Source organism: Chiroxiphia lanceolata, chromosome 2, assembly GCF_009829145.1.
Source record: "Chiroxiphia lanceolata isolate bChiLan1 chromosome 2, bChiLan1.pri, whole genome shotgun sequence".
Taxonomy (NCBI): Eukaryota; Metazoa; Chordata; class Aves; order Passeriformes; family Pipridae; genus Chiroxiphia; species Chiroxiphia lanceolata.
In genome coordinates, this window is record NC_045638.1 from 91,773,259 (window position 1) to 91,786,652 (window position 13,394).

General features: G+C 50.1%; 1 protein-coding gene across 1 annotated transcript; it reads right to left on the reverse strand.

Annotated features, from left to right (window-relative positions):
- Positions 1-1,126: 1,126 nt before the first annotated feature.
- P3H3 (prolyl 3-hydroxylase 3) lies at positions 1,127-12,820 on the reverse strand. The gene is made up of 15 exons (XM_032680770.1): positions 12,380-12,820; positions 11,500-11,652; positions 10,644-10,830; positions 10,385-10,516; positions 9,413-9,546; positions 9,033-9,122; positions 8,634-8,686; positions 8,392-8,450; positions 7,116-7,240; positions 6,901-6,996; positions 5,432-5,582; positions 5,146-5,263; positions 2,672-2,747; positions 2,125-2,265; positions 1,127-1,825 (listed from the first exon to the last, which is right to left on the reverse strand). The coding sequence occupies exons 1-15, from the start codon at positions 12,788-12,790 to the stop codon at positions 1,613-1,615; spliced, it is 2,139 nt and encodes a 712-aa protein (XP_032536661.1). The 5' UTR covers positions 12,791-12,820; the 3' UTR covers positions 1,127-1,612.
- Between the last annotated feature and the right edge of the window lie 574 nt (positions 12,821-13,394).

Sequence of the window (13,394 nt, forward strand, 5' to 3'; positions counted from 1 at the left end):
GCTCTGGATGGGGAAACTAGAACTGGGCACAGGGGTCCAGGGTGGCAAAAGATTTGGTGGCATGCCTTTTGGCAGCCACTTTAGTGGGATGCTGCAAGGGGATTATCTTGGCCTCAATCTCTTTTAATCTCTCCCGCGGCTTTGGCCCAAGCCCGAGATAAATACCTTTTAACGGATCTCATCTGACGTCAGGAGGCCATCAGTCTAATCACCCAAGCCACCTTTGGGCAAAGCAAGCCAGAGATGTGGACACTGGCCCCTCATTCTCCAACATGTCCTCACCAGGAAGGAACCACTCAGCATCCCCACATAAATCATCAGGATGGACATGTGAATACAAGGATGTGATGGACCCCTTGCCAGTGAGAAGGAATTTGAAATGCACACATCAAACTGTCTTTTTCCTGTGACCCTGGGGAGGATGGGAAGCAAAAAGAGTTGCCAGTGCAGGTTTCCCAAGCTTGCATGTTAAGGAAGTGTCAGGATTCAGACTGAGGGGAGACTTCCCTTTCCACAGAGCAGGGGCCCTGTGCCAACGGTGATGAGGGGATCACTCACCCATCTCTTACACCACTGACCTGGCCTTACAGATTTCTTCCACTTGAACTGTAGCTGAGGTCTCCATGCACAACTCATCAAGGCCTGAGTATGTCATGACCACAGATTGATCTCTGGCTCTAATGCTTCCCAGGAAAAGGGTCACTGCTCTTTTTGATACTCCATATCCACCCCATTCAATTCCTATTTGGCTACAAAATAATCCCATCTCGGGACACTAATCTCCCAGGCAGTGACAGCAGATTGTCTTTCTATCAGGGTGGAAAATGATAAACAAAATCTCTCTTCTGCTTTCAGGGACAATTTAGTGCATGGAGAGAGAAAACAAACAAACAAAAAAAAGAGAGGCTTTGCTGCAGGGAAACGTGAGCATATACTGCTTTTTCTTAAAGGCACTCCTCACCCTTTCCATGCTAGTCATGGCTGAACTCACTTTCTCTCATCTAGGCAAACACTGATTTCTTTCACCGAGCACTCAACCCCCTTCCATTATTTGTTAATTAAATTTCCATCAGCAACAAGTGTACGCGTCTCCCTCGTGGTGTACAGACTCCAGCTCCCACCAACATCTGTGTCCAGCATTTCACTTTTATTCCATATATTCACAGTCCCTCACCTTCCCTGTCTCAGACCAGTGGAGAGGTTCTGGAATCTGCAGGTGCCTAGGAAAGTCAAAGGCTTCAGTTTTGAATTCCTAAATGTGAGACAGCCCTTCCTGAAAGACTCCAGGCTCCTCCTCCCCTTTTCAGATTTAGCCCTGGATGACCAAAAAGTTGGCACTGAGAGGAGTGGAGTGAGAAGACCTTATCTTCTTACTTCTGAGTGACACAAATTGGTGAGGCAGTGAAGAAAGTTCCAGGTGCCACTGACTTCCACACTCTGCCCTTCTCCCATTTTTCAGCAGCTGGGACACCACAGAGAAGAAAGCTGCATCCCTTCCCATCACTACAGCTCTAGCATGCTACTACACTGCTCCAGGCCTCGATGGTCCCGGTCCTACCATGACCTGCCAGGCCATGGTGTGTGCCAGTCCTGCCCTCAGGGCCCTGTGTACTCAGAACTCATCTCTGGCCCGCAGCACCTTGGGGTGCTGCTTGCTGTCTGAGCCAGGCTTCTGTCTCCGATTTGCAGGCTTGGTTCCACCGTTGGGAACAGGAGGCTCTGAGGAAGATCTGCTGCTGCGATCAGTCCCCTGATGTTTTTCTCCATCAAGCCGGTCCTGCTCCACAGCCTTCTGCTCCATCAGCTCCTCCGCCTTCACCCGTTCCTGCAGCCATATAGACAGAGAAGATGTGAGCCCCGTCCTGCTGGGGTCTCGGCTCTGCTCGCAGGGGCTCACAAGGCACATCATGTCTTTGCCACATCCATCCAACCACCCCAGAGCCCATTCTCTCCTGCAGGACCCATCACAGGCTGGCCCCTCCACCACACACCTTCTCAGAGGGCAACCAACCCCCAGCTGCTGCACTAGGCCCTGTCCCAAGGGAAAGCCCAAAAGCTATTCTTCAGCAGGATTTGATCTCACTTGGAGGTACTTGTATTTGTTTCTTCAGTATGGTCCTTCACCTGCTCCGCGTGCTCCCGGGAGTGTGTGTACCAGAGAGCAATGGCACAGCGCCTTCCGCGGCTCACTGCCCACACGCCGTGGGGGTTCTCCTTGCCAGAGCTGAAGGCCACCAGCCTCCCGCACTTAGGATGCACCTCCGCCTGCCAAGAGAGAGAAAAGACCATGAAGCCATCAGTCCCCTGCTCTGAAGCACAGAGTCTTTCTACAGAGGTGGCACTGCCTCTGTGAACATGCTAAGCATCCACGGCCAGTCTTATGAGCAAGGTAGACCTTGGAGAGGGGAAGAGAGAATCAAAGGGACAACAAAGGTCACAGACACCCACAGACTGGAAGAGCCTGGAAAATCTCAGCAAGGAAAGAGTTAACCTCTCCTCCGTCTGAGATTTGCCTCAATTTGCCTTTAGCTGTCCGTATTTGAATCTGCCACAGCATCAGCACTGGACTGTTTTTGGAATGGTGGGATTCAATAACCAAATAGTTTCCTCCCACCCAGACTGAGTCTCACCCTCAGTCCTCTCTCCTTCTTTTGGCCAGTCCCAGACTTACTGTGACAGTCACAGCGTCCACTTCAGTGAAGAAAAGCCCCCCACCTTGGAAGTCATCATTGAGGTAGAGAATGCCACTGTGGACAAAAAAGAAGAGTACATATGAGCTGAGAAGCTTATTCCTCCCAGGTGCTTCCCCACGCTCCTTGTCACAGGAGGCTGTGGATACCACACATTCAAAAAGTGAATAGACCAGTTACCAGGAGAATCCATTTGAGGGTGTTAAATACAGCAGTGCCTAGCTCAGGGGAGTCTCTGAGCTGCAAGGGAGGCTGGGAGAGTGGGCCAGGGAATTAGCTCTATGCACTTGTCCCATTTTGTTTTGTTTTTTCTTAATCCTCTGCAGTGTGCAGAGGCATCTGTAACAATGCTCAGGGTTTGACAGGCCCTGGTTCTGACCTGGCATAGGGTTGTTTATGTTTTAGGGTTGGGAATAATCCAGTGTCTGGAAGAAGAGACTGATCAGCAAAGAAAGCCATGTCTTAACAGCGAAGGCATTTCAAGGTAACATAAGAATGATCAAAAAGAGGCTTGGTGCATAGAAAAAAGAAAATTAAAACAAATTTATTTACTAAAGTTATACAAAAAGAGAAGTAGTGAGGTCACTGTGCAGCACAGGTGAGATTACAGTCAACTAGGTGAAAGAATGGACCACAAACTGTGTGAGTTCCTCTTGGTATTCAATGAAGCTGATAGAAAACTTCAGAGGAACAACAGAGGCTCTTAATTAATGGGACTGGGGTAAAGAAATAGAAATCAACACTGTGGCTGCTGAAGCAATGTTAAGGATATAAGGGCAGTGAGAGGATTACCAACCCTGAAACCCAGGAAGTTACAGCTCTTCTGCCATAGAGTTTTAATAAGGCTGAGAAGCCAGGGGGGAACATGAGCAGAGAAAAGCAAGGAGAGCTCTTAGATGTACAAAGGGACAGGAAGGTAAGGATAACGGTTGAAGCCTAAACAGGCCTGTTATCCTGACCTCAATAGTCTGCAGGGCTTTAGACTCTACTTCTGAGGAGAAGGGTAATTGGAGCACAAGAGGTAAATGGAAAATGGTCTTAAAATGTAACACAGGGGTACTAAAAACAGATTGGGCTAGCCACACAGTATTTGACAAAACAGTTGATTTTCCAGGGAAAGACTACATGCTCAATCTCAGCAGTCTGGACTCTGGTAAAAGTATTCAGAATGGTGCCACTAGAGAAATTCCTGATGAAGACAGAGAAGGTGAAGAAGAGCATGTGAATAGCACACAGTGACCAGTGCACTGCTGGCACTAAAAGGAGCAGTGTTCACCTGAAGGAGCATCACTAGGACTCTTGGGCCCTGGGTCCAATCCTGTTCAACAGTATCATTAATGACTACAGCACAAATACACAGAAGAGGCCCAGGAAGTTTGGAACACAGGGACTTAATTCAAAAAGATACCAGAAGAGCTCAGCCCTTGTGAGCTCACAAGCCCTTGGTTAGTCACAGCTCAAACTGCAAGAGGACAGGGATACTCCTGAAAATAGCTCAGCGGCATAGATTCCAGGAAGGTATTTTACCATACATTCAAGTGGAAGTCAGAGAATTCAGGGAGGAATGAAGTGACAGGATGGCTTTCTCCCAGGAAGGACAGAGACCTAACCAATTACATGACAAAGCCTGGTAACTTTACAATCTGATTATATCAAGTCAGCACCTGTATCAGAAGGGAAACAACTCAATGATACTGGAATTCCCTTCAAGTTCCACAGTCTTGCCATAGGCTGCTTAGAGATTTCTGCTCTGCATACAGCTACCACTCAAAGAAAAGACAAGATTTCTGGATGCTCAGGGATGGTGAGTAGCAGGGAATCAGCTGTAGTGAACTGACCTCATCTGGCTGCAGTGTGCAACAACTGGTATCATCATTAAAATGTATTTCACGTTCTTGCACATAAGAGTAACAAAACCTGCCACAGGCTGGAAAAAGCATAAACTCTCACGCGGAATGGAAAAACCCAACACAAAGTATTGGCAGTGAATCTTGAGACAGGGTGAACAGAGAATAGTCACCAAGGTACACTGACTGCTCAAACAAAGGAATTCTGAGGAGCTTGATTATCCCTCTCCAGTAATGCACAGAAGACTGTAAAAGATGGAACTTGACTAGAAGAAACAGACTATCAAAAGGGTTGGCAGTGGTAGCTCCACAAGACAACAATTTGATATCATGGTTGTAGTCCATGCAGCCTCCTACCCCCATTCTGATCTCTGTTAAAGCTGGCTCTGAGAAGTAAGGAGGGAAAAAGGGCAGGTCTTCTTCCCAGCCTAGGGAAGGTGCCTCACACCTTGTTCTGAAGGCACTGATGCAGCCTTCTGCCTGATGCTACAGTCCTGGATGGCTTTGAGCCAACAACCCATCACCTGGTTTCTATAAGCTAAGCTCATCCTCTGATAGGGCCAGGGAGATGCTCTGATCTCTACATGATCTAATGCAGGTCCTCTTACCTGTAGTCCCTGTATATATAGGCAGGTGGTTCTTTCCAGCACTCTTGCCCCTCAGGATCCAAGAGACAATTATCAGCATGGACAGGATGACTAAGATCCATGCGACCTTCCTGTTGCCCTGAAAAGTTACAAAAATGAATACGGGAGTTTTCAGTTTCAAGAAAGAATAAGTCAGAGAAGAAGGGTCACAGTGAGAGTAAACAGAAGACAGTCTCCTGAGAGCACGTGGCTGGAACTGAGGAGACTCTCCAGGAGACAGGGACTAACAGGATGAAAGATTCTTTACCATCTACTGCCGTGCGACACACAAGGTGTGTGAACGAAAAATGGAGTTTCTTTCCAGGGGTAAAATAGGACTCTATGATTTTCCGAGATTTCTCACTAGCCTGCAGAAGCAATTTCGCGTCTCTCCAGTCCACGTCCCCATTTTGGGCCAGCTACAAGTGAATAACAAGTCTGTTAGAATACTTACAAAGACACTCTAAGAATGATACACGTACACAGTACAGAAGAAGAGGCCCCTGTAAAGCCCTGTGGTCACTCAGGTAAGAAAAGAACATGTTTTCTCATTTAAATATAAGCCAGGAGTAGAGCTATACACTACAGCAGTTTTTTCCTTTGTCACGTGAAGCCACATCTGGAATGCGTCATCATTTTGGGTCTCTCACTACACACAGGATACAAGTAGACTGGAATGAGTCTTCAGTGAAGTGTCTTTAGATGACAGGAATGTTAGAGCACATGACTTAGAGAAAGAGGCTGAAAGATCTGGAATTCTTCAGCCTAGAGAAGGCCAAAGGAAGATCTAACTACACTCTCCTGTCACGTAACAGAAGATGGAGACAGACTCTTCTCAGAGACACATGTGGGGTGAAGTCGTAGCCCCACAATTGAAGCTTGAAGGGTTTGGAATATTACAAAGTGTTGGGCCGTTTTCCATGAGAGCGGTAAAGCTAATTAGACAGTTCCCATGGACACAGCCTTGAGTTATAAAGAGTACAAGGTTAAAGCTGTTTGGCTGAGTGCAGGTGCTGCATGCCTAAATGTTTTTGCAAGAATATGTTTATATTGTATGCGTGAGAAAGTTGAAGGGAGCGATCTCAATAAAAGCTGCCTGTTATGCTGGGCAGGCAGACATCTCTCTGTCTCATCACCCTATTGTGTGTCGTGTGTCTTTCTTCCTCCACAGACCAAGACCTACCGACAGATACCCAACGACAGACACACACTGAGAAGACAAGAGGCAACAGACAAAAGCTGCAGCAAGGGAAATTTTGGCTGCATATAAAGAAAAATTTCATCCTCACAGGAGTGGTACAGCACCAAAAAAGGTGCCCAGAGAGGCTAGGGAATCTCCACCCTTGGAAATGTTCTGGACTTGCCTATGCAAAGTCTTGAGGAATCTCATCTAGCTTTGGAATTAGACATGCTGCAAGCAGGGGGTCAGATTACAGACCTCCAGCGGCTCCTTCTACCTTAATTTATTCTCCAATTCTAAGGTAAGCATGTCTGTAAGTTTACCACAGAGGGACAAGTAGCATTCCTGAAACCATGCCTCACAGGAGAGAAAGCACATGTACAACATGCCTAAAGGAGGATCATGGAGGAATCAGGTCAGAGGAGACCTCATGTGTTGTGAGGGAGAAAATACACCCATGACACCATACAGAGTGCAATTCACAGAGGAAAATGCTCAGGTGGTGAACACTCCTTCTGGACAATCAGGAAGGTGGCAGACTCACAGAGCCACTTTACCTGCATGGCCTTCAAAACAGTTAACCCTTCAAATCTCTCATGTGGGGTGTGAGGTGACCGTCTTGCCCTGTAGCCATCTCCTGCCTCTCCTGCTGCCTGGAATAGAAGGATAGAGGTGACATGCATTAGGCTGCCATCTCTCCTCCATGGAAATCCTACCACCCTGCCTGCTAAGGAGGATGCATACAGGACCTCTTACAGGACTCTGGCCTCACCTTTGTCAATCGGAGAAGGTCCTTACACTCAGACTCCGTCAGCACTCTGTCAAACACAACCCTCTGGGTTCCATTCATCTGGTGGGAATCCATCGTGACAGCAATACCCTCAAAAGGCAAAGGGCCTGTTGAGAAGCAAGTACAGACAGGTATGAGCAAGCTTTGGACAAGGAGCCCTCAGCCTGGATAAGGATGTGGAGAGGCACTATACATTCTCTGAGAAGACAGGACAGTTCCCTAGAAGTGTCCATTCCTCGCAGACCCGGCCCACTTGCACCCCTTGCATGCTTCAGGGGAACCAGAACATCAGCGGGAAAGCTGGGCTACAGCGCATGCTCAGGAGCCAGCAGAAACCTGGGGCTTGCTTGGAGAGCAGCAGGGAGGTGGGGAAAGTTGAGTGCACTGTGGATCGCAGCAGCAGAACAGGTCCAGCCTACTGGAGTGAGGCTCTGGAGAAAAGAAACAGGTAAACACCTCCATCAACCCTCCTTTCGATCACATATCTTACTCCAGAATACTCTCCAGTGAATCTTTCTTCAGCCTCAAAGAGAAGCAATGGGTATTAGTTGGTGATTTGGTCTTTTGATATTTGGCCTTTTTTTCTACCCCCTCTGACCTCTGGATGGTCAGGAATGCCAAGGCACTCAGGCCCTCAGAAGGATCTGCTCTCACATGTGCCACAGCAGAGAACCGCTTGCGGTCATTTTAAGCAAAGACTCCAGGACAGAGGCCTGCAAGAGGCTGTGTGTCCACACATAAGAATAGGGGACCAGCAAGAACACAAGACTCTGCACTGCAGTCTATATCATTCAGCCACAAACCATTTAGATTTCTGTTTTTCAGAGAAAGACTTGCCCAAGCCGAATCGTCTGTTTCCAGTTTCCATTTCCCGGACCCTCCCTCCTTGTCCCCTTCAGAAAAATGTTGTTTGAAGTTGCGCTGGTGGAGTTGAACCAGGTTTGGTGTAGACGCTCCTGCCACCCTGAACAGGGATCTGCACGTCCACAGGCTTGTCACGTGTTCAGGCTGCTCTCAGCATCTCCAGCCACAGTGCTCTTTGAGTTCCCATCCCAGAGACGTACGCAGTGAGATTTTGCAAGATTACACATGCATCAAAGAGGGAGAAAAGAAACAGTGAGAAGACTTGCTGAGCCATTCAAGTCAGTCTGCATCTATGCTAGCATTCAAATGTCTGAGGATTGAAGAAAAGACAGCACTTAGTCTGACTAAGCCTGGCTGACTGCATCCAAGGCCTTCTTCAAGCTCTTTTACTCACCCCTCTTCTCCCTCTCTTCCATATCCAGAGTTTCCTCTTTTTGCTTCTCCTGATCCTCTCTCGGGAGCAAGGGAAAAAACAGAGACCAGGGCTGTCAGTACACAGAGCTATGCCTAACCCTCCTCTGTGGTAGCATTTCCCACCCTTCCTGTTCCTGTTCTGCTCATTTCTCTAGGTACTACTGTTCCTTGGATCATCCCCTAAACTTGTATTTCAGTCCTAGTCAACTTGTCCAATCTTACCTGTATTTCTCCTTTAGGTTTTCAGGAATAAGCTCATCTGGAGTCCAAAGATCCTGTAGGAACACACGGAAGTGGTTCAGTACATAACAAACTTCTCACACAGCGGATCATGTCAAACAGCCAGTCCCTTGACCTACTTCTCCAGTGAATATCAGACCAACAGTTCTGGACCACTTCTCAGGACAGACAGATTGAGCCAATGCATATGGTTACAGCAGCAATTTCAAATTAACTGCAGTCCTGGAGCAGTGGAAAGGCCTTAAAGATCCACCTCATAAGGACTTTGGGGTCCTTCTCCTCAGCATCTGATCCTTTCTGGATCATTTCCTACTCAAGTGAATTCTGGCAACTGTCTTGGTGAAATCAGGGCAGGAAGACTAAAAGGATACTGTTACTTACAGGATCATTAAAAGTTTCTCCTAGATGTTCCACTGAATAATAAATCAACTTCTTCTCCATCAAAGATCTCTGCACATAGTGTTGAATATTCTAAGGAAGAAAAGAAACTGTCAACCAACCACCCTACTAAAGATAACGCCATCCCTGCCCAGGCCGAAACTTGCCCAAACACACTGCTGTGCACTATTAAAGCGCACAGTTTTGTCCTGAAGGGACACCGACTGTGACAGACTATAAGTAAACTCAGGCTCCAGTTTCTTCAGTCCTGGGATTGGCACACATCTGCAGTGAAACACATTTCCCTTTTCGCCTCCTGGACTGCAATCCTGTGGTACGGGACAGGAGAGGGTCAAGAAGTACAGACCTGGAGTTGTAAGTACCTGTCTGGCTGTAACAGCTGTGTCCTCTCCCAGTTCTGTGCGATACTGTTTCATTTTCTCCAACATGGGCTCATCCGTGGGATAGAAGAGCAAGTAGGAAGCAGCACATTCAGCAGCTAGTGTCTGGTTCCCAACTTGGGCAGGGACAGAAGAGAACAAAAATATATGTCTCTGAAAGACTTGAGCAGCAAATGTGTATAGGCCAGCAGGATCTGGCAGCTGGCCTTATACCAGGTACACATCAATCCCTGCCTAGTTGGGCCTCTACCCAACGATGGGTAGAGAATACAGAAAATGAACCTTTAATACTTATTGTGAGCTTGTTTACAAGAGACAGAGAAAAAAAGTAAATATTTGAAAGAGAGATGGTCCCACCTCCATCATGCAACAGACACGATGAGGGGTCTGAGGCTTCTTTGGTCTGACAGAGCAGATAAGAGACAGTTGGGTCAGTGCGGGAAGGAGTAGGGGTATGCAAGAGAAGGGCTGAGGGATGTGTGCAAGTGACACAGTGACAGGATGGCCAGTGTCATGACAGGCCATCAGTTCAGCAAGGGCAGGTAGGGCTGGCTCAGAAGGAACACGACTGCTGACATGAGATGCACGTGTAGGTCCTAGATAGGAAGTGGGGGCCTGACCTGGAGCCATGTACTGAAAAGGAAGGTATAAAACCACACAAAATAGTTGGAGAAAGGACTTGAAAAGGAGTGTGTTGAAGGAAAGACATGGGAACAGCCCCACATTACAGAAGCTGCGCAAGGAGACTGAAGCAGACCACAGAGGACCTCTCCCCAGGTGGCCACAGGCTCGAGCAAGAGAAGAGAGATTTCAGGAAGAGTCAGTGGGCAGATAGGACTAGATCTCAGGTCAGCGTGCCACTTTTTCCCATGACATGCTGCCCTCCAGGATCAGAGACAAAGGGGAAGTGTAAGAGTGCCACAGCATAACCTGTTGGGTTGTGGCTCTGCTCACCTTGATTGTAGGCAAACTGCAGTAAATCAAGATGAGAGGGTATGAAATCTTCCGTGGCAGAGATCCGCCCTGGCTTTGTGGCAATTTCAAGGACACACTGCTGCCTGCACTTCAAAACCTGAATATAATGGGCTGTAAGAGAGAGGAACAAGAAAGGCAGTAGCCCACACTTCTTCCAGACGGGAGTGCTGGGAGATGGGACATGTCCAGTGTGCAGAGCACAGCCTTCCTACCCAGTCCTCTGTGCTTTTAACACTACCTGCAATGGCTTCATACAGCCCAGGTTGCATGTCCTCCTCCTCGTCCTCATCCTCCCAAGGCCCTTCACACAGAGCACGACAGTCCTCCAGTGCTGACAGGGCCTCTGTGAGTGACTCCTCCAGCTTGGCCATGGCCAGCACGTACTCATCTGCATCGTAGTGCTGCACACCAGCCTCATATGCTTCCTGTGAACGACAGATCCAGGTCCCTTCATCAGTGTGGGTGACACCAAAGAATGCCCTGAGACTTTTGAGTCACTCACAGGACGGTGCTGAAATATGGGGGCCTGCCTGGTCATACACAGCCCACCACGCAGTGACAGCAAATCTTACGGACTTAAGACAAATAATTGTCACCAAAAAGTCTCTGTGTCACACTTGCAGTGGTTTGTCTTCACCTTGAAGAGAAGGCTCCAGGGAGACCTTCTTGCATTCTTTCAGACATAAAGGGGTCTGAGCAAGTCTTTTGACCAAGGCCTCCAGTGACAGCACAAGGGGCTATAGTTTTAAACTGAAAGAGGGTTTTGATTGGAGATAAGCTACTTGTTCGATGGGAGATAAAATACTTGTTATGAGGACTGTAGTGAGACACTGGAGCAGGTTGCCCTGAGAACCTGTGGATGCCCTATCCCTGGAAGTGTTCAAGGGCAGGTTGGATGGGGCTTTGAGCAACCTGGTCTAGTGGAAGGTGACCCTGCTCATGGCAGGGGGCTTGGACTAGGTGATCTTTATGATTCTATGTATGGGGGCCCTGTATGAAGGCATGGTCTTTGTGTGGGAACAGATCAGAGTCCCAGACTGGTCCCTAGGATGGAATAAGAGCTGCTAATGTCTGGCTCTGCACTGAGCCCTCACCCAGTGTGGCATGGCCTCCAGGTCCCGGAAGCTGTTTGACTTCACCCCTGACATACGCTGGTACTTCTCGATGTCCTCCCGCATTTGGAGATGCTGGGGATTAGCGACGAAGAAGGTGTGAGCGGCAGAGACGGCCTGATCCAGCTTCTTCAGCTGTGGAGAAAAGGCAGCAGCGTCTGTCATGCTCCTGTGGGCCACTGCTGTTCACACTCACCCCTCATCCCAGCTGCTCCCTGGGTTCACAGAATGGGTCAGGTTGCCCACAGCAACCACAGGGAGCACAGTAGGTCATCTGGTCCAACGTCGCTGTTTAAGCAGAGTTGTTCTACAGCACATGGAACAGGACTGCATCTGGAATATCTCCAGCGAGGGAGACTTCACAACCTTTCTGGGTAATCTGTTCCAGTGTGTCACACCTCACAGTAAAGAAGTTCTTCCTCATGTTCAGGTGGAACTTCCTGAGCATCAGTTTCTGCCTGTGGCCTCCCATCCTGTTGCTTGACACCACTGAGAATAGCCTGGCTCTATCCTCTTAGCATCCCGTTTACATATTTATACACATTCAGAGAATCACAGAATCAACCAGGTGGGAAAAGACCTCTGAGATCATCAAGTCCAACCTTTGACCTAACACCACCTTGTCTACTAGACCATGGCACTAAGTGCTACATCTAGTCTCTTAAATACCTCCAGGGCCGGTGACTCCACCACCTCCCTGGGCAGCCCATTTCAATGCATTGATAAGGTCCCCTCTCAGTCGTCTCTTCTCGAGGCTGAGGGCGAAGAGTTCACCCTTGCCCACCACCCCCTCAGGCCCCCTGCCCCGGCTCACAGCAGCCCCCGGGGGTGGCGACTCCCATCCCCCTGGCCCGGTGCCCACCTTGAAGAAGGCCACCTGGAGGTAGTTGTAGGGCTCCCTGCGCTCGAAGTCGCGGCGCACGGCGCGGCTGGCGCGGTGGGCGGAGGGCGCGGGGAGCAGCCGCCGCCCCAGGCAGCGCTGCAGGCAGCCGGCTCGCTGCAGCACCGGGCCGAGCAGCGCGGCCTCCCAGCGCCCCGGCCCGGCGGGGAAGGGCTCCTCCCGGGCGCAGGCGGCGCGGCAGGCGCGGCGGGCCGCCCGCAGCCCCGCGTAGCTGTGCAGGGCGCGCTGCAGCAGCTCGGCCGCCCGCGCCCAGTCCCGCGCCAGGTAGGCGCGCACCCCGTCCGCGTACAGCAGGTCGTACGGCACCAGCCGGCCCGGCGACGTGGCGGCGGCGGCGGCAGCGAGGAGGCTGAGGCAGAGCAGCGAGGCCATGGCTGAAGTAGTAGGAGGAGAAGGGGTCCGAGGCGGGCGGGCGTCCCGGCGAGCGCCGCGCTCGGCCCACCCGGGGGCGGTGCCGGGCCAGGGCCACGGTGGGCGGGCAGCCTCGCTGAGACGACGCCGCTTCGGGGGAGCCCGGTCCTGGTGTCTCTCCGCCTGACGTGGCCCTTGGTTCAGGCAGCCAACCCAGCCAGAACCCTCCCTTTGGTGTGGCTCGCCTAAACCCCTCCAACGAGGCGTTTCATAAGAGGTTAGGGGTAATCTATCAGGAGTCACACTTGGATAGTTCATAGACCAAGTCCCATCACATGGAAAACCGCTTTAGAGGTGAAGGGCTACTTATCTCCCACAGCTCCTCTGACACTGCCAAATCTTTGCCCATGGCTGGAACTACAGCCAGCACTGGGCAGGAGGTCCATCTCCCACACAGCCAAACCTATGCCTGTGCCTGGAACTACAGCCAGCATCAGGCAGGAGAAGGTCCATCTCCCATATGCTACCCCTGCACTGCCCTCCCAAGAGTTTTGCGTGGGGCGGGAGCCTGTTCCAGATCTCACCGCTCCCAGCTCTGATGACATGGGCGGCTGGAGGCCTTCCC